Source organism: Sander lucioperca, chromosome 12 (assembly GCF_008315115.2).
Source record: "Sander lucioperca isolate FBNREF2018 chromosome 12, SLUC_FBN_1.2, whole genome shotgun sequence".
Classification (NCBI taxonomy): Eukaryota; Metazoa; Chordata; class Actinopteri; order Perciformes; family Percidae; genus Sander; species Sander lucioperca.
In genome coordinates, this window is record NC_050184.1 from 37,604,800 (window position 1) to 37,628,007 (window position 23,208).

Consider the following 23,208-nt stretch of genomic DNA (forward strand, 5'->3'; position numbering starts at 1 on the left):
CCCAAAAATAAACAAGTGAATAAATATTTTCAAGTCGGTATTTTATAATTTCATTTAATAAACACACTAAAACAATATAGAAAGACAGCTTTACACAAATCACTGACTCAAATCACTCTGATATTTGCAGAATAATCGTATTTATTCATTTATAGGCCTATACTAATTCATATTATAGTAAATCATACAAAAAAGACTGCTCTTCAGAAATGGGACATGATCAACTCATTTTACTGCCACAAACACAAGTAATGTAGCAATGAATCAATAGTTAGTTGTAAGATAAACTTTATGCCTGTTTTTAATCCAGGAACTGCTTACAATAGTACACTTTGGAGTGCCTGCTATAACCTTTATTTGATGATTCTAACAACTCACAGGTGTTTTAGGCTAGGCTACTACATAAAACAGTGGAAAAAGACTCAAGGGTGTATTTCTTTTATCACTTTTATCTTTTAAAGTTTGTTGGACGCTGGATTGATGAAAACTTTACAAAACTACCCAATTTTATGACAGGAACGAAAGGAATCGTTCCTATGTCTCTGTCCCAGTCCGCATTATTAGGTGCGTACAGCATCTGGCTTGAGGAACAGTCTGCTGTGCCAGTAGTCTGGGTTGTCAAATGATGTGTTGCTGCCAAGCTCCCCCATGCCAGCACACACCTTGATGTATCCCCCGATCCCTGCACACCTGCCACTGCCCATCTCCTCAGAAACAGCCCCCCCCTTCACTGGGAGGTTCTGGTAGTCTGCCTGCTCCCACCCACTGGGCACCACTCCAAATCTGGTCATCTCCTCATACTCCTCCACCATTTCTCCCCCAGATGTGAGCACATCTGGCCTAGGCATGAGCATACTACTCAAATTCCCCTGAAGTGCAGGTTGTTTATTTGTGTTGTGGTACTTCTCTTCTTCTTCTTCTTCTTCTTCTTCCTCTTCCTCCTCAAGCTCTTTTTTCAACACCTCCACTATTTGGTCTGTTTCCATTGCCTCTGCTGAACTCTTTGCAGATGTTTGACTCCCACGTCTCTCCCATGCTGGATCCTCTGCCTCCGCAGAGTCGGATCGCCTGATATCCATGTATTCATACCTTCCTATCCCTTGGGCTGTCTGTCCTTGGTCATCCGCAGCTCTGATCCCACTATCAGAGTCCCCATTGAGCTGATGTTTCTCTGTGGAGTCTCTCTGTTCTGCAACACTTCCTTCACAATCCTCACCTACTTTTTTACTCCTTACAGTTGAGATCGGTGTCAGAGTTTCCACATGTGCTGTGTCCTCTACAGGTAACGGAGCCATGAAGGTTGGTGAGGGTAAAGGTGAGGTTATACGACGAACTGCCACAGAATTGGCCTGTGATAAGACGCTGCTGGTAGCGCAAAGAGGAGTACCAGACTCTTTGCTCATGATTTCATACTCCTGCGAGGCATCTATCACCACAAGCGACAGATTATTCTTGTGTCTTGAGTGTCTTCGCCCAGAATGAGGGACTCTACAGGCTGTGCGCCATGACAGAATGTGTAGAAGGAAGAAGATCAGGGGAAGAAAGCCTTGATTATTATTTATGCTATTTAATGTACCAATTATTTTCCATACAGTCAAACAAATAAAATGATCAGTCAGCATGCTCCCATCTTAGTGCTGGTAATTTACCTCTCTCTGGAGTAACAGGTGACCCAGCCAGGACATAGCCATAGTGGTCCACCTCCTCCTCTTCCTCTGCCGTCCACACCTTATACGAGGACGGACTTGATGCTGATGAGAGTTTCCTGTGCTGGCGGATGGATAGACGGGGAGTTCCCCTCTCGGAGCCAAACCTGGCCCTGTGAAGACTCCCAGTCCGTAAACCTTCCTCATGCAGCTCGGCATCTCTGCCACTCCCCCTGAATTCTAACCCCTCGGGCAGCGTCCGCACTGAGCTCAGTCGAGACCTCTGAAGCCACAGCTGAGACAGAAAGGCAAAGACATGAACTGGTGCAGCAGCTCACAGAAATGTATCCTATTGTTTTTTAAACAAAACCAGTGGGAACAGAATGACACATTTAATGTATCTCACTCTCTGAGGTAATGACCTACTGGCAGTGCTATAAGTAATATTGATTTTAATACGGGCTTTGGCAAATTGTAGCAATAATGCTGATTAAAGAGAAGCTGTTCAGAGGTACAGCTAAATGTATCCACTGTATCACGTGTGCAATTACAGGGTGGGAATGTGTTTGTTTGCATGCATTTGTGTGAATGTGTAAGTCTGTATCACCTGGCGGATGCTGTCGACAGGGCTGGGGGTCATTGGCAGGTATCCAATGGGTCCGGCCTGTGAGGCACCACTCTACAAATCCGGGAAGGAAAAGTGTTATGTGCTAGTTTCCTTTGCCTCTGATCTAGTCCCAATGGTCCCAAAAGAGTATCAAATCTAAGGAGTATTTTATTACCCTGTAAGAATTAATCCGTGAACGAGACAAACTCCAAGATGGAGAGTGTTGGAGAGGAGGAGTAGTCAAACCATCCTCTAGTCCCTCCTCGTCCTGGTCTTCAAAATCTGTCCCCAGAAGCCCTCGCTCTGATTCTCTTCGATTGATCTCAACTATGTCAGCTTCTTCCCCTTCCAACTACAGAAATACATGGAAGTACAAGGTTTAAAGTCTAAGTCAGGGATCTTCAACAGGGGGTCCTCAGAGTCAATGCAGGGGGGCCTCCAAATTATTGTTAATTTTGGAAAGTTTTTTCAGAAATTAAAAAGTCTTAACATGAATCAAACAACATTATATATATTATAATATATAATATATTATATTATAAGCAAATATAGTAAATCCTCACTGCTTACTGGCCTAGCTGGTCACTAATTCAATCCACAGATACATTTAATCCTAGGGATTCACTTTGCCACATGTATGTTTTAACATTAAAACATGATTTATAAACCATGCCAACAATTATTAGGCTTTTTTAATAGCTTAATATGCAAAAAAGGTATGTATAAAGGCTTTAGGCCGCTCTTCACGTTATTGTAGACCCAGTTTATTATGCAACTTCATTTTATACATTATATGTAGTAGGGGTCCCTGCTCCATCTCTCTTTCAGTTAAGGGGTCCTTGGCTTAAAAAACGTTGAAGATCCCTGGTCTAAGTAAACAGTTGTAAGATAAATGACAATGATAGCCTCACCTTGATGACAAGGTATCTAGGTGGGTCTCTCGCCATGCGAGTAAAGTCACTAGCTAGCTCTTTGAAGGTTGGCCTTATATTTTCATCAATCATCCAGCCTAAAGAGAAGAAGTAAAACATTTTAGATCATATCTTTGTGTGTTTGTGCATACTGGTTGCAATGTTTTATCACACTCACATTTAACCATGACCATGTAGACGTCTATAGTACAGATGTGGGGCTGTGACAGTCGTTCGCCCTTCTCCAGCAGACTCGGCACCTCCTGAGGCTGCACGGATGCATACGGCTCCGCCCCGAATGACATCATCTCCCACACTGTCACCCCTGTCCGGGAAGAGAGAGACGCCACATTTAAAAGCTCCCTGACAAAAGTTAATTTTTTGGTGAATACTCTATAACACTACACACACTCACAGCACAAACACACAGCCTCTTACCATAACTCCAAACATCACTTTGATGTGTATATCTTCGAAACAAGATGCTTTCCAGTGCCATCCATTTTATGGGTGTCTGGATTAAGAGGCAAATTGCAGACAAGCCATTGGTTTTGTTTCCAAGAGACATTGAAAAACTGTGACTTTACAACTCAAAGTGTTTTTCGAACTGAATGAGTCATCACAACCTTGGTGTCAGTGTAGACGTATTTCTTGTCGTCAGGATAAAGGAGGTCTGCTACACCGTAATCAGAGATCTGGACCTGGTAGTCGTTCTTCAGCAGGATGTTGCGGGCAGCCAGGTTCCTGTGGACCATGCAGTGCTCCTCCAGGTAGTACATACCCTGAGACACAAACATACATACTATGTATATACATACTACATACTAACCCTATACCCTATATATTCTGAGAGCTAATTCATAACATTTGTTTGCTCAAACAATTCTGTAATTCATGCTGCACTCACTTTAGCAATCTGCACACACCAGTTGAGCAGGCGCTGGGGGTCCAGGCTGTTCTTATGGTGTCTGATGTGCTCCAGTAAGGAGCCCTGCGGACTAAGCTGGGTCACCAGTTGCAGACTGGGACCTGGGCAAATGCCCAGCAGCCTAACGATGTAAGGATGGTCCAGGCTGCCCATGGACAGCATATGCTACACAGAAAGCAAAGTGAAAAAACAGTTTACATTTTTGACAATTATATGATACCTTTATTGTTCTTTGGAGTTTTTTGTATGAAATGTTATACGCATGTCACATTAATTGCTATTTCTGTGATGCTATAACTTCTTTCAAGAGTGTAAGGAGCTCTGATTCTCACATCGGTGATCTCAGTGAAGGTCTGTCGGCCAGAGGTATCCTGAATGGTCTTAATGGCCACAGGGATCTTCACTGTCTCTCCCTCCGGAGTCCAAAACCCCTTAAGCACAATTACATGAGCAGCAGCAGTCACATCAGTTCACATGTCTAACACTAAAACTATAATAGCACATAAATCAGTGAATAATTAGTGGATGTGCAAAAAAACAAAGAGGTTAATAAATACCTTGTGAACTGTGCCAAAAACTCCCAAGCCAAGGGCTTTGATTTTTTTCAACTCAGAGGGCCTAAGGATGCGGGCATGAACCTTGGTTCCTTTCTCTCCGGGGCCGAGTAGGTCAAAGCTCTGCCAAAAAAACAAGAATAATTCCCAGAGGATTTTTATCTCTCTTTGAAAACAATGTATGTAGCAGTCAAAGCAAAGCAAAGCAAAGCAAAGGCAGCTCACAAGTCTTACCTCTCCGCTCTCCAGGTACCTCCTCATGGCTCTCTTGCGGCGGATGGCCAGGCCTCGTTGGTACAGCACGCCCAAGAAAAACAACACTAAGCAGAAAATCAAGCCAGCCGGGACACCTAAAGCTATGCCTGTGATCTGACCACTGAAGAGTGAAGCAGAGAGAGATGCTAATGTGGGCATACAATGTGGAAATATCAGAAACAGAACTAAATATTCACATTCATAAATAACACTAACAAAAGCAAAACAGTGCAGGAAGTGGTGGGTAAGAAATATTGCTTGGAACAAATAATGTTCAACAGGATAATATTTTATTTGTTAAATACTTAGCCATTTGCTATAGTGTCATGTGTGGCATCTATTACCTGACATCTGCATCACCTTTTTAGTTTTTACATTAGTTTTGTGTATGAATTGTATAGGATATAATGACTTCTCAGTAATGATGTCATAGAACACAGGCATGAGCACACTAGCTGACAGCACTCAAATGAGATATGTGAATTACATATGCAAAGGATAGCAATGTTAAAAATGTTTTGCATAGTTTTATATAACTATATAAAGAAATATTAGGAAAAACAGAAAGAAGCATAGGACTGCAGAGATTGAGTTTATCACCCTGCTCTGTTGGCAGAGAAGATGGAAGAGACTGATTTTGAAAATAATTTTATGTCCAGTTTTAGTTTCTATTTTCAGTATCATAATAAAAGGTCTGACTAAATTGGCACCGTGAGTTGTGGATAGAGCACACAGATTGACTGCAGTGTAGTGTTTCATATTCACCAGCAGGGGGAAACACTCACCTGCTAACTGCCAGCCTGGCTGCCTCTAAACAATCATTTAATCCTGGGCCTGAGCATCTATAACAGATAAACACATCATTGATTTGATAATTGTTACACATCTACAGATGAACACGTGAAAATACACACTTATATTTTGAGTCCAGTCTCACCCCTGTGTGCAGTTGTGGTGACATGGCTCACAGTGACTTTCCCTGTTGGGATATTTAAAGATCAGTCCCCTCAGTCCATCGTTCACCCCAGCTGGACAAGAGGACATGCAGTAAGGACCATCTCGAAGGTTGGCACATGCCACACACTTGTCTGCACCCTACCAAAGAAAGAGAGGAAGGCAGAAAAATATGGGAGACATTAAAACAGAGAGAGATTATGTAAAACTCTATCATGCATTCAAACCTGCAATGAACAAAGACAGTGCAAGAAACTGCCTTTGTGTAGATTCCAACACTGAATACATGATTAAGACCATTAGCTATTGCATATGAGTTTTTAATATAATGGGCAAGGAGTGGCAGAGAGCCAATACACAATTTCCTCAATGTAGAAAGCATTTTGTTGAGATTTGTTGCAGATTTGGGCAGAAGCGCATCAAAGGTTTAAAGTTGTTTGAGAGATACAAATCAAATTTCTTTCAGTGGATGGTCAGCATTGCAATGTTCTTCTAATGCAGGGTAAACAATACATTGTGTCTAGACAGCATTAATATTGCTGTATCAAGGGTGTACGTTTGGGTTCAGGGGTGGGGAGACACAGTAAAACAAACTGAAACTGTAAAAAAAGGAGGGTGGGGGGGGATATGATTTTGAGGCTGTTTGAGGTTGACATGACCTTCTATCCCCAGTGGAAATTACACCCTTGTACTGTAGACTGTGAAATCTGACTACATTAAAACACAAAACCATTGTAGTTAGACATATTTTAATAGGTTTTGTTGAGTCATGCCCCCCCAAAAAATATTCTGAGTGTGTAAATGCAAGCGTGAATTCATACAAAGACTCTGCGCCACAGTTTACTATCAAAGAAAGTGATTACCAGTCCAGTACAGCTGGCTTTCCCACTCTGAGGCTTACACTCTGGATGACAGGCAACACACTCGCCATCAGGTCCTGCAAATTCCCTTGGAGATCTTGGGACACAATATTTAAAAAAAATATATAGTGAGATAAAATGAATAAATTCGACACCAGTAAGAATATCAACACATACTGTACATGTATCTACTAACCCAGTGTGGAAATTACAGCTGCCCACACATGTGCCGTCTCGACTGTAGTTTCTACAGGAGAGACACTGGTCGGGCCCCGGGCCCCAGCAACCTGAGTCTGAACAAAGCGGGTCACACACATGGCCCTCTGCAACTGCACACACAACAATGTTAGAAAAACATCAGGAAACTGAAGAAGAAGATGATGTATAATAGTATAATATATTAATATATCGATTGATACAAGTGTATAGTTTGTTTGGATCAAAGAATAACAAAAGATCACATGTTTCATTTGGATCATTGACAGGTTTTTTCTGTCTCGCCTTACCACACTCTGCCAGCGGCCTGTTGTTGTTGAGGCTGTTGACTCGAATTCTGCGGTCCCTAAACAGCTGTGCCCATTTTACAGAGTGGTGGTAACAGAGGTTGGCATTCTGACTGATGTACACACTGCCGTCACTGATCTCCCGGAGAGAGCGCAGACCCAGTGAGGTAAGAGTGTGGATGTGCATCACCATCAGAGAAAAACGCCTTTGGTTGGAGGGTTGGAGGATGGAGGAGGACACAGACAAAAAGAAAACAGAAGAAAAAAATTATGTTTTAGTTCTAAGCCAAATGGCATGCTGCAGCTGGGGGACTGCATTATGGGGATCACACACACACACACACACACACACACACACACACACAAAATCCATACCTTTTCACAGCTGTGAAGCACAGAGAAAGAGAGAAAGAAGAGGGAGGTTAGAAGGTGTTAGCACATGGAAACACTGGGGCTCATCATGACGTGTTAACACAGAAAGCAACTTAGAGCAGACAGGACGGTGTAGAGTGTGTGAGAGAGCAGTGATGACACATGGTTATGTAACACTTATCATGTAATACAGATAAATATGAGTTCATGCGGAAACACAAGAATCAGAACCAGCCTAAGGCATGAAGCAGGTTTACTATAAGTTTAACATTACATCACAGTGGCTTTAGTACCGTTTTAATATCTCTTCTTTCCATATGAAAACATATTTGTTTCATCAGGTTAATTTATTGTTTTTTACGGATTTAATTTTCGGTTACATCAACTTTCCTGGCTCCAACTGACACACTAACAAACATGCACATCAGTGTTTGTATACAAGCCTTACTTGTAGAGCGATCTCCCTTGAATGGTGGTGAGACTCGAGAAAACAGACAGATCATTCAGTTCTTTGGGCCACGACTGGATGTTTAGGATATCTGACAAACACAGTTTTGATTGTTTAAGACCATTAATAGCATATTGCATAATACTGGAATGACAATTTTCAAGATTATTAATAAGATGGATAAATGCATTAGGCGTAGAGAACAAGAGCACACACTCTGCCGTCATGTATCCAAGACTTATTTCTCTTTACTGCATTTATTTATAAACAGCTGTATTATCATGTGGCTGAATGTAACTGTAACTGTCAGAGCAGTCTAAATTATTTTTAAATTATACTAAAATGAATTGAAAACAATTGTCACCAGGAAGGTAGGACATTTAAATTGAAAACCAGCTTGCATGCTTTGATATTTTTAGTAAAGTATTATATAGTATTTATAATTTCAAGTTAAGTCTGCTATAACATGCAAAACCATAACCAAGCATAATGATCCATTATTAGTTCATACAAACCTGTTATTTCTCTGACGGTGCGGAACACTTCCAGCTTTTTGGCATCCAGGGGCGGGATGTTTTTGAAGTCATCTCTATGAAGAATAAAAACACACAATATGAACATGCTGACTGTACAACACTGCACTCTGAGATCCTTCAGGCAGGGCAGACAATTACCCAAGAATCCCTGTGACCAGGAAGTGAAGGCTGCCCTGGATCTTGGTGCAGTTGATGAAGCTGTCGATGTTGCTGGAGTCCACCGTCTGTCTGTGTTCAGCACCGGTGCCTTCACACACTAAAGGGTTGACCAAACGCCATCATTAGCTTTGATGACTGACAAATAAACACATTGTAAGTAGAAAGTATTTCTTAAGTGTCCACCTTTGGGGCAGAGCCCACTGCAGAGCTCACACTGCCTCTGGCCTTCTCTCTCCACCTCCATCTTGTCTGGAGGACAAACGCTCACACAAGAGCTACCGTCCACCACAAAATGGGCTACGAAGAGAACGAAAAAAAAGACACTGTTGATAAACTTCAGGAAAGAGAGAAGAATCACTGGCAATGTTTAAGTATAAGTACACAAACACTCAAACAAACACAGGCCACTCACTGGGACACTGGGAGACACAGATGGATCCGTACTGATATTTGGCGTTAGGGTTGGTCTCCATTTGAAACGTCTGCTTGTTATAGATCAAAGTTTGGGGACACTGGGGTACACAGGCTCCAGAGTCGTTGAAATGACGACATGCCTACACAGGTATACAGAAACATGCACACACAGATACTTACATTAAACAAATTGAGATATCCATTTAAAAACACTGACATCCCTGACATTGTACTTGCTATATCATCAGAATGTCAGCATTGTATTCGTGAGCATGTTAGCATACTAAAAGTTAGCATTTAGCTCAAATCAAAAGAGTGTGCATAGTTTCTAATTGTAGAAAATCCACCTGTATAATGCTCTTAAAAACTTTGACTTTCAAATATGTTTATTACAACAGAATTTAATGTGATTGGAAGCATAGAATTGAAAATTAGGAAGCTCAGTATTTTTTTTCATACAGGAGGATTTCTTTCCAGTTTGGGGGAAAAAGCCTTCTTTTTAGCCTCCTTTGTTACAAATAAAACACCTACAGTATAGTGTCTGCAAAGACTGCCTTTCTCTTCATTTTATCAAAGATGGAACACTTACAAAACAGTCCACGTCCAGAGGGCCTTTACATCCCGCTGCACACTCTATGTGACAGCAGTCCCTGGGGCTCGTCCCAAAACAGCGGCCATTACACTGTGGCGCGCACACCGTCTTAGTCACTGAGACAAACAGGAGAGATGGGTTGAACAGAGGTCAACAATGTGCATGTGTGTGTGTGTGTGTGTGTGTGTGTGTGTGTGTGTTGTGTCTTTGTGTGTGCCTCTCTCTCTGTGTATTTCTGTCTATGAAGAGAGATTCAGGAAGAGAAAGAAGGAGGAGAAAAAGAGAGAAAATCAGGGAAACAGAACAATTGGACACTCACAGATCTGACATTGGTCCTTATTTGGCCCCCAGCAGTATTGTCCACAAGATTTGTGGCATGGGCCTGAGAGAGAAAGTCATGCAGCACTTATAAGAAAGAGACAATCTAGAGATAATTTGGGGATATGTTAATTAGGACTATCCCAACACCGACCTCTCTCTCCATTGTACTGGATGTCAATTGGAGCACTGTTGTCCCTGATGATGTCTTGCCAGAAGATCCAGGGACCATAACTCAGGTACTTGTTGTTTATAATCTGCACTCCTCCCTCCAGAATATCTGTGAATGGTGAGAAACAATGCAGAGAGAGAGAAAGGGAGAGAGAGAGAGAGAGAGAGAGAGAGAGAGAGAGAGAGAGAGAGAGAGAGAGAGAGAGAGAGAGAGAGAGAAAAGACAGGATATCTTTGGCAGATTGCAGCCCACAAATGACAGTGTAAATATTGTGTATTGAAGAGTATGAAAACAAAACAAGATTACAAGTTACACTAAACTATATATTTATTTGTATGATTTGGAGAAAATATTGCTTTGCTCAAATCTATCATTGTGTGCCTGGTTCACTCATTCTGTAGCAGTATTAACTGCATATTTAGCAGCTCTTTATTACATTTTTTGAGAGGCAGTGAATCCACCATTTTGTTTTGTTTGTCACAAATCTTATTTTGAGATACTGGGGGGGGAATATTACAGGTGTTTTAAGGAAAATGCTCCAATGCTTGGGATATTCAGTAATGTTATTAGTAACACCTGTGCTTTTCCTGCTGTGACGAGTCAAAATACCTGCTGTGAAAAAGGTCTCTTAGACAGACATTGGATAACCTGCTATTAAAGGATGCCAGAGATTTTGGGAATGGAGGAGGGGAACTGAATCCTCGCACTCACTCACTGCCATAAATCCCCACCTCTAGTTTTTATAGCATTTAAGAAGACATCAAGAAATAGCTGACAATGAGTATCCATTGAGACTGTGAGTTTCCCTAAATGTTTCCAATATTTTGTCCTGCCACACTTTCAAAGAATGAGTAACTGTCACATCTGTCTTTTTCTGCCCATAAAATGGCACATTTTATGTTTCTTTCCACAACTTACTTAGAAGACCAGCACGACCTGCAATTTTTGTGTGGTGCTATTGAGTTAAATGCCTTTGTTCTCACTGTTTTAAATGCCTCAGATCTCAGAGAAGCACATTGTACACCTTGCATAGGACACAATTTTTGTCCATGCTTCTGTTTTATCGGTTAACCTTCTTTACCTGTCAGATTTGCGAGCCCCAGCTGCCGCAGGCCATTGGAGCCGTCTTTGGGGTAGTTCATTAAGACAGAGAGAGCAAAGCGTCTCTCATAAAGGCTGTTTCCTCTGATAACCCGTAGTTGTCCCAGAGGAATCTCCTGAAAGTGGTTCATTGCAATGAGGACGTAACCAGTCACCTCGCGGATGGTCTGGAGGGAAAAGAGGAGTACACTTCTACACATTGTGCATACAAATCAGGTGAAAGACATGGGAGAGAGGAAGGTGAATGTTTTTACCTTGAGGAAGGATAAGTCCCAGTTACTCTCAATCTGAGTGATCTCCAGGTTTCCCATGATGATCTCACAGCCATCATACCGTTCCTTAATCAGGTTGTACTGAATCTCCTGAGACCCGGTGGAGCTCAGTCCATTCTGCGTACCGAGACACACCACTGACATATACAGGGAAAAGAGACGCATATTAATAAGTTTGATGAAAACAGGGGACACTCGAAGGGTGGATCAGGGACTGGTGAAGAGAGTTATGGGTCAATGTTTCACTTTTATTTACTATAGGCTACTACGTACATGTTTAAGGACCATGCCAGTGGTTTTGCATATTTAGCCTATTTACAACAGACACATGTACTTTACATCACAGCTAACTAATTTGCAAACTGTGTGTGTGTTTTTCCTGTCTGGTTTCTGTTCATTTCTGTAACGCTTGAAAATCAATTAGCAAACTTCTTTGTGTTGCGCAATTCACCACAGTGAACATCAAGTCTGTATTATGTATTTTGTCAGTTACATTATCACTGTAACATAATGCACTGCATTACAATGCAACTACTAGCTCCTCACTTTCCTGTCTATCTACACCTGTCCTATCAAATAAAGGCAAAAAGCCCAAATCTTAGAGTGTCTGTCTGCTAATTGATTTTGATACCATAAAGAAATGAATGGAAACCAATGGCAGCTTGGAATGGTAAGAAAAAAATAGCCATGCAGTTGAAACGTTAGTATAAAATATGCAAAACATGAGTCCTTTAAAGGTGAACAAATGGTAAATATTTGAGTGTTGGGGGTATTTTGTTTCTGCAGTATTTATGTGCTTGGTGAGTCTTCCTGATACTATGTGTGCTGCTATGTTGGCTGGAGAGTTTGATGTGAAGCACAGTAAAACAGGCAGGCTGTAACCCTGGTACATGGAGCAGTCCAGGCCTGGAGCTGATGGAGTGGAGGCCGAGGGTCGAGGGAGAGGGGCTTTTCTCAGACAAAGTTCCTCATTGTGATAAAGTTATAAATGTGGACAGTGTGTCCCAATGACTGAAGAGTGATGCAGTGACAGACAGTGCTTCTGTGTGTGTGTGTGTGTGTGTGTGTGTGTGTGTGTGTGTGTGTGTGTGTGTACGTACGTATGTAGCCTATGTGTGTGTGTCAGAGGGATCTGCGTTGCTGAGATCATACCAACAGACAATGAGCTGTGTGTGAGTAAGACTTTCTGGCAGAGGGAAGGGAAATATTGGGGAACATGCACACCATCTCGTACTGACCAACAAAAACTGTGGTGCTGGCCCTTTATGTGCAAAGATGAGGCACCTGCAACCGTCAACACAAGTCACATTTCCTGTCTTCATTGGGAACATGCCCAGGTATAAACCAGAATCTCCCAGCTACACTTAAGTAAAGTGGATCCACTCCATAAACAAACTTTAAGCCTTGTTGTGTGTGTGTTTTATGGAAAATTGCACGTTGACAGATGACTGTAGCGTAACCCATATCTTCATGCAGTCCTTGCATGAAGATATGCATGGGCCTCTTGAGTAAACATAGAATAGAAGTGGAATGCAGAGCTTATATGAGAGAGATGCATGATCCTTCTGACTATAAGGGCAAATAAAAACTCACATGCATGCACAAAACACATGCACAACCACACCTGCATAATCCAAACAACTAAATTACCTTTTGATAAGAAAATTAGTGATTTTCATTTAAACAAAAACAATCATCTGCAGATTGCATACATCAACATCAACAGAACTAGTTGTCTGGACACAGGACTCAGTAGCTTTTTACAACTGGGGTCATGCAGGCTATTTTGTCTGGACCAGGGCATTAATGTTGCTGCCAGTCATTACTATCAGTTTATAAAATGTTGATATATTGCTGCATTAAGGGATTAAAGGAAAGAAGAAAACGTCTATTTGGCATCCATGTTAATTATTCCATGATATTATATTATATTATATTATATTACACAACATATAGTTGCATACCATGTTAGAAGCTGTGACCTTTCAAGACAGACAAATGCTGAAGAGTACCAGCCAAAAGGTAAATTCAAGCAGAAAACAAAAACTAATCAGTTCCTGATTTAAGTCTCTTATTATGAAATGAATTATCAAAACTGGCTAAGGTTTTTGATATAGATTTATAAATCCCCCTACCTTCATGGGTTTGGGATGATGCTGTTTGTAGCCTCCATGATAATGTCCCACACAGTAATATGACTCCCCACTGGATCATCTCGATGTCGAATATATTTTGTGATTATATGTTATCATATCACACAGGTTTAGGTAGTTCTCCGAGGAGCCAATGTTGGATGTATACAAAATAAAATATTCCGGTTCCACGCTTTATCTCTGGAAGACGAGAGGAAAAGAAAATCCAGTATCATGTAAGTGAAGGAGAAATGCAACTCCTTTAAAACTTAGCACAAAACATCAGTAGTAAGAGCAGATAAATCGCGCCAATTGCAAAACTGAAAACAACGAACAAGTGGCAGTTTATGTTGACGCTGGGTTTCCCCTCCCAGAGAGGGACATGATTGGCCAGGAGCCCGATTTATTCACCAATCAGAGACAAGTCCGTCTATTATAGTATATTTACAAGCTACTACCTCATTTGTTGCACTGAGCAGCCAAATGGGTAAAATGTTGTTAGATGGATAGTAGATGCAAAACAAAATACATCACAACAAACACATTAGATATACTGTATATACATAGAAAAGATAAAGCTGAATAACATCAATTTTACCTTCATGCCAAGTTGACTGCCTTTGTGTATAAATGAATACTTATGCAGTTTCTAATATGGCGACCAAATGCTTATAATCTAAACCTTTTGCATGTGCATTAGTGTGAACACTATACCCTATATATCCCTTTATGTGCAGTTATTTTGGTTTCATGTTGTCAGCTGCTGCATGTGGAAGCAGTGCTGTGGTCTCCCAGTCAGCAACCCAGTGCTGTGAGTGGCTGCACTGTTTTCCCTGTAAAGAGCAGTATTGTCCCCAAAGCCCTGTCAACTGGTTAATCACCTCTTTGATGCGTATGGAGCGGCCTGTCACAATGGGGCACATTGTCAGATGGTCAAGTGACTTCTGAACCCAAAACAAGAACATGCTTAATTTGAGAAAATGGCCTCAGATCAGGCGAGATTCCTGAACATGAAGATACGACTCAATAATGAATGGATATCAGTAAGTGCTTCTGACACACATGTACTGTTAATCTAATTTTGTATGAGAAAGAGATAGCTGAACAGTTGCTGTTTGTTTGGAAGTATCCCCATGTGAGATTTTATATAACAGCGAGACAACTCAATCATCATTATTTCTTTAAAGATAATTTTTTTTGGCCATTTTGGCCTTTTATTGAAAGGGCAGTTGTAGATAGGAAAGGGGAAAAGAGAGGGGGAAGACGTGCAACAAAAGGCTGCAGGTCGGAATCAAACCCTGGACCGCTGCGGTAAGGACTGAGCCTTAGTACATGGGGTGCACGCTCGACCAGGTGAGCTACCAGTGCGCCCCTTATTATTATCTATTTTCAATGGAAATGCGATTGTAGTGTTGATCTTTTAATATTTCGGATATGTGCACCAATCCACCAAATAAAAAACATGTAAAAATTAAAGCCATTTTTGTTTGTGTAACATGGTTTAAGTACACATGAATTATCTATGCATTAGCCTGTACTATAAAGTTGAACTCCTAACTGTCTTCCACCATAAGTTTTCTATCCAGCAGGAGGAGACAGAGTCTGAGGATTGGTGCTCAGATATCAGAGCTGCTGCAGGGCCTGTACAAAGTTGACTCTCACCCAGTGTTTGCACCTACATGGTTGTTTTTATTTTTTGACCCATACTTTTTAGTACAAACTATTCTAATAAAATGATCAGCTGAGATTTGTCCACTTTCCTATTGAATGACTAAAACTTTACAGAGCAACATTACCCAAGAAATTTCAGAACAGCAGTCAGTGTGAATTTATCACTTTTGCTCAGTAAATCAGTAGGCTATACAGTGCAAATATCACAGTGGGAATTAAACCAATAAATGTTTGGTGATGATTTTCACATTCTCAAGAAAAGTGGCTTCAATAAAGGTCCATGGTTTCTGCAGTCTGGCAATTTCACGTCGCCACCGTGGTGTCAACCTCAGTGTCAGCCCTGGTGGCCCTGTCCCTTCCAAAGCGAGCTGTGGGGGTGACTGCTGTGGCCTTTTGCAGTTGCCACTCCCTTCAGAGATTGATGAATTGATTGTGGGGCTGCTGCCAGTGTGTCTGTGCCCTGGGTGAAGGCGTCCCGGTTACGGGTGGGAATCCCAGCTATGGCATCCGCCCTGGGGCTACTATTGTGGCCGTCCTGCAGGGGGCCCTGGGGGCTGGTGGCCCCGGGAGCAGCTCTGACCCACATACTGCTGTCACACCCCTGGAGACACAGCAGCAATCTACCCTACATGGACCTCTGATTGGCCCAGACAAAATGACTCTCTGTGAAGTGCTGCAATTCCACAGGGAAGCTACCTGATTGTGCCAAACTTCTCTTGATGGCAGCAGTTAGCAAAGGCCAAAAGAGAAAGACGACAAAGATCCATGTTCTCCCCACCTATTTGACTTGCTCTCTCCCAGCCCGGCTCCCCCAGTACATTTTCAATAACCAAGCTTGAAAGTGCTGTTAATTAATCTGGCTTTAATCTTAGTTGGCAACTGGTACGATGAACATTTCAAATTTAACCTGAAGTCAGAATCTTGACAAAATCTTGATTGCTAACATAAATCAATAGATTCTGGGGTTTTCAGGAAGGAGTGGATGTAATTGTAATAATGTTTCACTAGATAAGAGAACTTTTTGTTTAAAACCCATGTCAGACACAAATTATTTATTTGTTTTAGTATTACGTGTTGAGAGGATCTATAAATTGTGTTTGATTGGGGGGGAAAGGCTGAGATAAAAACAAATAAGCACCATCTTATATAAGGTATCCACTGAGGAGCTAAATCATAACCAAAGTGTGTATGATAACAAGGAAAAAAATGAGCAAGGCAAGCAAATCTGTTTCGGTCTTTTTATTGATTGATCGACGTAGTGCCAGGAATCATTAAATCATTCAACAGTTGTGCACCAGTTTGTGTTGTTTTTATTTCCTCCTCTTGATAATATTCCACTAACTAAATAAATTCATTCATTTTTTTGAATAACCTTTATCGGTTGGAATGTTATGCAGTCTTGCTTTTCAACATTTTTCTAGTTAAAATCTGCCAATAGTCATTGAAAGAAGGATGTTTAGCCACAACAGTACTGTCAGTGCATCAGTGTTACAGATAGGTGAGATACTCGAATGCTGGACATCCAACATACAAACCTGTTATCAAAGAGAAATAAACTACTGGCAATACAAGGCCACAAAAACAATTTTCACACCAAACTGAACGTAATAGAGGGCACATCACACACACAAGCTGCTGTCAGTTATACATATCTGCCAACACACTGACCCCAATATCTACAGGTGTATCACCAACACTTTCTATTTGACAATGAATACCATGATATACTTTTCTTGTTACATAAACATATATACAGTCGCGCTGACATAGAAAAGCATGCTTTTGCATATTGGAAGGATGTTCGGTAAACTTTACACTAAATCCATAACATTTATCAGTACAGCATTGTTCCAGCAGCAGTAATTTAGACTAACAAATATAGTCTGAGGAAACAGGCTATTATAATTCACTTTTATTACAGATCTTGTACAGTATTAACATGCCTTATGATGCAGTATTATCATCCTCTCTCCTATATATATTTTTTAATTATGTGATTTGTGTGAACACTCAAAAAGACAACTGTCTGATCTAGTTAGCAAATTAAAAAAAAAACTACACTAAAATCAACAATTGCCTTTCAGTCCAAAATAAATAAATACTCCATTGAAAAATACAAGAAAAAAACAGACATTACATTTTGTACAACAATTATGCATCTAGAGTTATTTTGTGCAACATAATACAGAGATACGGTCAACACAAAAAACACATATAATGTCACGCCAATTAGGTATGAATAAATCAGGATGACAACCAATGTGAGTTCTTTTGACGGATATAGTGCAGCTGCTCGCACAAACTGACTTGAAAAATAAACTTTCGAAAACCATGTAAGCTCTCTGATATTGCCAATCTCATGCTCTGCTGAATCACTCTCCACAGTTCCAATGGCAGCATTTTCTTCTCTGCCACAGAGCTGGTACAGTGTGCCTGTTTTGTCATCTGTATTAGTTCAGCTATCACAACTTGCTGCTGGCAGATCAATAATTGTAACCTTAATTGAGCCAAGCAAGTCGACTAAGAACAAATACAAAAAATGTATTTACAGCAGCAGCTTGCAGTAGTTCACAGCTCTTACAAGCCCATGAGCCAGTACTGGGATCGTCTCCATCTCCATGCAGATTGGGCTTTTTTCACTAGCTGCCTTAGCAGTAAATGCACATTGCAATAAGGGGAGAGAAACCATATAATGCACTTAGAAGATAAAACCAATAAACAAACAAATACGAATAAATACATAAATAAATATATGTTGACAAAAATATAAATTGTTTTGTCTTTCCAGTATGTCATCAGGTTTTGTGTCTAATAACATAAATATATAATGAATAATAAAGACATTTGCATAAAATCTAAAATAACATAAATTTCTTCCAGCACAAATTGAGCTCTTAAGCGCATAATTTGGTGGTAAAAGATAAGTATGGACAGAAAATGACAACTTTACATTTATCAGAGCCTGTATGAGTATACGGTTTTCAAACAATGTGATATTATTCTGAGATAGTACTCCCACTATGCTATTATGACATTCTTTATCATTTACATTAACTGTAAAGTATCTGAGGGAAGGTTGCTCTGCCATCTCGACAGTCTACATCATCACGTTTTCTGAAAAAATTAAAAGGGGATTGGTCAAAGAGACTGCAAAGTAGGGGAAATACATATGCCTTTACAGTTACATTATACTATTACATCCCGATATTTATGTATTCAGTGTGTAGAATGTAAGTCATTTAGGTCAACTTCAACACCATTTGTTTGTAAATATTTAAAAACGCTCACCACAGATCCAAACAAAATAAATTAATCAAAATGAAACAAGTATTTTGGGGAGGAGAAAGCCATTGAGAGTCACTCCTCTGGGAGTTTTTTTTAGCACTGCCTCTCCATGTAAACACAATGGATCAAATATAACCACTACCTGGAGCTGGCACCCAGGCTCTTCCCCACTCTACTGACCGGACTCTTCACTTTTTGTTCTTCAGCTGATTGGCCAGCCAGTCCAGACCCTCGTAGAGACCATCTCCACTGGTGGCGCAGGTGGCCTGAATGTACCAGTTGCGGTGGCGTAGAGAGTGCAGGCCCAGCTTATCTGTGATCTCTGCAGCATTCATGGCATTGGGCAGGTCCTGAACAAAATCACATCAGGTGTGTCCATCAGGAGGCCTCAGTTGGTGGAAAAGTGCAGAAAACAGGGAATACATAGGAGGAGACACAAGTAAGCCTATACCTGTTTGTTGGCAAAGACTAGAAGGACAGCATCCCGCAGCTCGTCCTCAGCCAGCATCCTCATCAATTCCTCGCGAGCTTCGTTCACCCGCTCACGGTCATTGCTGTCGACCACAAAGATCAACCCTGCAGGGTGAGATACATGTCTTTTTAAGGGTTAATCAAAACAAAACCATCGGCTCTACTATCCCTGAGTCAGTTTCCTCCCACTGTTTAACAATATGCTGACATCATACTGTTAAAAAAACATATTGCTAAACCAAATGTATTCATTGCAGAGGCTTTCAACATGACTAAGACGATAATAATTTGAAACAGTTGGAGGCTGTTTGCAAATGACCTCTTTTAAAACATTAGTCAGATATGCCCTCAGGTGCTGGGGGCGAGCATGTGCTGCAGGATCTGCCACAGGACGGAGCGACCTTGTTAACTCCAACAAGTCCAGCTAGTGCATCATCTAAGAGGCTGCTGGTCTGGCTCACCCTGGGTGTTCTGGAAGTAGTGCCTCCACAGGGGACGGATCTTGTCCTGGCCACCCACGTCCCACACAGTGAAGCTGATGTTCTTGTACTCCACCGTCTCTACATTAAAACCTGAATAAAAAAATAAATCAAAATGAGTTACACAAGCTGAAAGAACTCAGTGGCAGGTGTTTTACATATCCGCCGTCTCACGCACCGATTGTGGGAATGGTGGTGACGATCTCCCCCAGCTTCAACTTGTAGAGGATGGTGGTTTTCCCAGCAGCGTCCAGCCCCACCATGAGAATCCTCATCTCCTTCTTGCCTATCAGGCTCTTCAAAAGGTTGCCAAAAATGTTCCCCATGATGTATGGCAACTCTCACCTCAACTGCAACAGAACTGTTACACAGGGAACTGAAGAGAGCACTTTCCATATCTAGCAACAAAGCAGCCAAAACAAACTGTGTGAAGCATAGAAAGTCAAAAACCACACAAAGAAATCATGCGGTGAGACACAGTAGCTCTTCAAAAGCAACTCTCAACATTACCACCTCGTTAGGGTTAGGGTTTGAAGCCACCTCACAGGAAAGCCGGTAAAAGTATACTTCACACCTCGGCAGGCGGCTGACCTGACTTAAAGGCTGTTGCTTTACACTGTACACAGCTTTCAGGCGAAACCGGCCTCCATACTGGATCTCTGTTATGTGGATCAGCTTTCATGTGGTGCAGAGTTAACAACCTTTATGCTGTTTGATGGCAATTGAATAAATGCCAGTGTAACAATCGATTCGTATTACATTAAATGACACATAACCTCAGGTTGTGAGATAAGGCCTATGGTGCACACAGACTATAGCTTTAAGGTGAGAGGCTTTATCCCTGACCATTGCACATATTATACTGTGAACTTTTCATATTTTTGCACAAAACCGACAGCCTTAAAACAGTTATATTGTACATATTTGTTATAGTGTATTTTTTTTTTACATATTTGTTATTGTAATACTTCTATCTATTTTATATTCATGTTCTTGACTGTTGCAGTACTTAACTCTATTGTTTATTCCGTTTTCATATGTTTATTGTATGCACCAAACAAGTGAAAAATTCCTATGGCAATAAATATTCTGATTCTGACTGAATTTGACTTTTCTGTCTTGGTATGGCCCCTTTAACAGGCCAACACTGCTGTCAACTTGTGCTAACATAATACCTAAGGGGCATTCTTTCTTTGCTAATTTAGGTATATTCCAAAATTAGTACAACAATTTCATCCACAGCCTACTGTGTGAAGCAGTTGGAGCATCCCCCTTTTACTCTAGAAAGCCTTTATTTTTTACGATGCGCTTGTAATTGATGCTTTCACTGATTAGATACGTGTCCATTCATTAATATCACGCTGTAGCTGCTAGCATAGCCTGTTACATCTGCAGTGGCCGCACATCCATCGTACATCTGTCATAACGCGAGGTGAAGACGGCTGATGCTGCAGTCCAAGCAGGCGATGCATTTTAATGAGCCAAATTACGTTTTTATAGCGTGAAACGATAATTATTCGGGCGTAGTTAAGATAGCGTCAATATTAGCTAGCTAACGTCTTCAGTATTTGAAAATGTTTTTATCCGGGTCAAATTGTGTGCTGTAATCCCCCTCGTACAAGTCACGACAAGCGCACCAGTCGGCCTGATATCGTCGATTAACGGTATTTCATTTACCAAGAAGCGTTAGTAGGCGTTAAAACAGCGACACATTCGCTGCGGGCACCTTTATTACTTGTATACATCTTTGAGCATTTTCCACCATTTGTAACTCATTCACACTTACCCCTCAACGGCACGGCAGGCAGGCTACCAGCTGGATTCAGGCAGAGGACTGGATGATAGTCTCGCGATGAGCAATGGTTGTAAAACTATGTATTCTCGCGATAGTTGACTGTCCCCTCTCACGTTTGCCATCCCCTATGACTTGTTAAAAGCCAGCAGCACTGCTGGAGGGCAACTAATAATTGTAATTTAATTGTCTCTTTATAAAACATGAATACTCCTATGTAACATCAGCATCGAGCTTGATAGCCTACTGAACCTTTTTATTTTAATTTTAGATCAAATAGTGTCCAGCTTTTATTCAAACACAATATTATTTCTGACAAATAGACATTGCATGTGTTTAAATGTTATTTCTGTGCTGTTACAACATGAAACCAACAATTGAACCAATATAAAATGTAACAGAGCGTCTGCAGGCCAACATGCTTAAATAAATAAAACAGGAATCATCTTAATGAATAAGTAAATGGCAACTGTAATAGGATGCCAAGTGATACTTCCTGTGTGACAGATAATGGAGGTGACAGGAGGAAACAAAACATAGACTGAATCAATATTATAGCAGGTTACTAACCTCAAGTACAGATTGTGTATGTATGTGTTATCCTGTACATTTATGGGGTTTTACAGGTGGCAATACATGTAGAAGTTAGGAAGGAACCTCCCTCCAGGTGTGGGTTTAACCTATCAACCATAACAAAACAACCCCATTGTGTATAAATGACATGCCTGAGACCAGTCCCACAGACATAGGTGAATCCAATGTTTGTCTCCCACTTCCTCGCTGTTGTGTGTCAGTCAGTGGTCCAGTGATAGATGTGTTTATCAACTCAGTGGTGAAGGCTGAGGAATAAAGAGGGGAGCAGATGTTTGCAGCTGCAGACCAGATTATGGGGTGGAGTGGATGTTCGGGGAGCCTGCCGAGTTTGTGTGCACAGGGAGCTTCTAGAGGGTTACAGGGGGGTTACAGCGGGCTCGGGTGGTGGCAGGAGAGGTGGGGTGGTGAGCTATGACTTAAAGGAGCCTTTCCTCTGAAGTGTCTGCCAACATGCACCCCAGCAAACACAATCACAAGTCTCGTTGGTTCTGCTAGCTGAACTAATGAGGGCCTATGCATTGAGGGCAGGGGCTTTGATGTTCTGGGTAGCTGGCTCCTTGTGTTTTCTCTCCCGCTCTCCTTCGTTGCCTGTCCCACATCAAAAATGAAAGGGGAGTTGAGAAGCAGATGTTTTGAGGCATGAATTTATACAGAGTACACTTTATTCACCCCCTTCTCCACACCCCCATTTGTCCTTTGCTTCTGCAATTCCGCTGTACGTACAGCAAGGATCTATCTCCCTATCTTTATATCCAACTAAACACACTAAATCGCCTTACTTTATACATATAATCATCCTGTCAATCAAAGTGGGTAACTTTTATCTCTCCTAACTTCCTCTCTCTGCCTCCCTCTCTTTAATTTCAGCCCAGTCTGGTTGTCATTACTCGGGGGGCAGTCAATGTGTTGCTATGCATGTGTCTACGTCTACAGCAATGAGGGGGAGAATGGGAAAGAGAGAAAAAGAGTGCAGAGAGGGAGAGAAACCAATTCCAGGCTGTCCACCAACCTCTGTCTCACACATGGGAGAAACAGTGACAGGAAATTCCCTTTCGAAGCAGCTCCAGGGTGAAATGATAAAGGAATGAAGAAATGCAAACCAGAAATCCATTCCCTTATCATTCCATACGAGTCGCCGTCTCCCTTTTATTACCTCACTAAATACCAAACCAACAACAGTCA

At 41.3% G+C, this 23,208-nt stretch overlaps 2 protein-coding genes across 3 annotated transcripts; both read right to left on the reverse strand.

Annotated features, from left to right (window-relative positions):
- Nucleotides 1-34: 34 nt before the first annotated feature.
- On the reverse strand, nucleotides 35-14,070 carry erbb3b (erb-b2 receptor tyrosine kinase 3b). Its single transcript, XM_031283460.2, has 28 exons — nucleotides 13,738-14,070; nucleotides 11,585-11,739; nucleotides 11,311-11,497; nucleotides 10,212-10,337; nucleotides 10,059-10,121; nucleotides 9,737-9,855; nucleotides 9,146-9,287; nucleotides 8,917-9,030; nucleotides 8,713-8,830; nucleotides 8,554-8,627; nucleotides 8,039-8,129; nucleotides 7,222-7,424; nucleotides 6,912-7,044; nucleotides 6,719-6,812; nucleotides 5,839-5,996; nucleotides 5,687-5,743; nucleotides 4,881-5,022; nucleotides 4,650-4,769; nucleotides 4,425-4,523; nucleotides 4,072-4,257; nucleotides 3,791-3,946; nucleotides 3,603-3,678; nucleotides 3,343-3,489; nucleotides 3,165-3,262; nucleotides 2,429-2,605; nucleotides 2,254-2,325; nucleotides 1,650-1,941; nucleotides 35-1,495 (listed from the first exon to the last, which is right to left on the reverse strand). Exons 1-28 carry the CDS (start codon nucleotides 13,814-13,816, stop codon nucleotides 561-563), a joined length of 4,413 nt encoding a protein of 1,470 aa, XP_031139320.2. The 5' UTR covers nucleotides 13,817-14,070; the 3' UTR covers nucleotides 35-560.
- A 2,561-nt stretch (nucleotides 14,071-16,631) lies between these two features.
- arf3a (ADP-ribosylation factor 3a) lies at nucleotides 16,632-21,555 on the reverse strand. 2 transcript variants are annotated; one of them, XM_031283511.2, is made up of 5 exons: nucleotides 21,427-21,555; nucleotides 19,819-20,001; nucleotides 19,623-19,733; nucleotides 19,142-19,266; nucleotides 16,632-19,040 (listed from the first exon to the last, which is right to left on the reverse strand). In XM_031283511.2, exons 2-5 carry the CDS (start codon nucleotides 19,964-19,966, stop codon nucleotides 18,879-18,881), a joined length of 546 nt encoding a protein of 181 aa, XP_031139371.1. In that variant the 5' UTR covers nucleotides 19,967-20,001; nucleotides 21,427-21,555; the 3' UTR covers nucleotides 16,632-18,878. The 2 variants fall into 2 exon arrangements, with proteins under 2 accessions (XP_031139371.1, XP_031139374.1); XM_031283514.2 differs by having other exon boundaries at nucleotides 19,819-19,990; nucleotides 21,427-21,521.
- Nucleotides 21,556-23,208: the final 1,653 nt, after the last annotated feature.

Coding starts and splice junctions, on each gene's coding strand:
- arf3a (XM_031283511.2), bottom strand. CDS start 19,966: ATGGGGAACATTTTTGGCAACCTTTTGAAGAGCCTGATAGGCAAGAAG. Junction 19,267..19,622: donor CTACTTCCAGAACACCCAGG/GTGAGCCAGACC, acceptor CTCACCCTGCAG/GGTTGATCTTTGTGGTCGAC. Junction 19,041..19,141: donor TAGTCTTTGCCAACAAACAG/GTATAGGCTTAC, acceptor GATTTTGTTCAG/GACCTGCCCAATGCCATGAA.
- erbb3b (XM_031283460.2), bottom strand. CDS start 13,816: ATGATCCAGTGGGGAGTCATATTACTGTGTGGGACATTATCATGGAGG. Junction 10,122..10,211: donor CCAGTACAATGGAGAGAGAG/GTCGGTGTTGGG, acceptor TTTCTCTCTCAG/GCCCATGCCACAAATCTTGT. Junction 4,524..4,649: donor TTTTTGGCACAGTTCACAAG/GTATTTATTAAC, acceptor ATTGTGCTTAAG/GGGTTTTGGACTCCGGAGGG.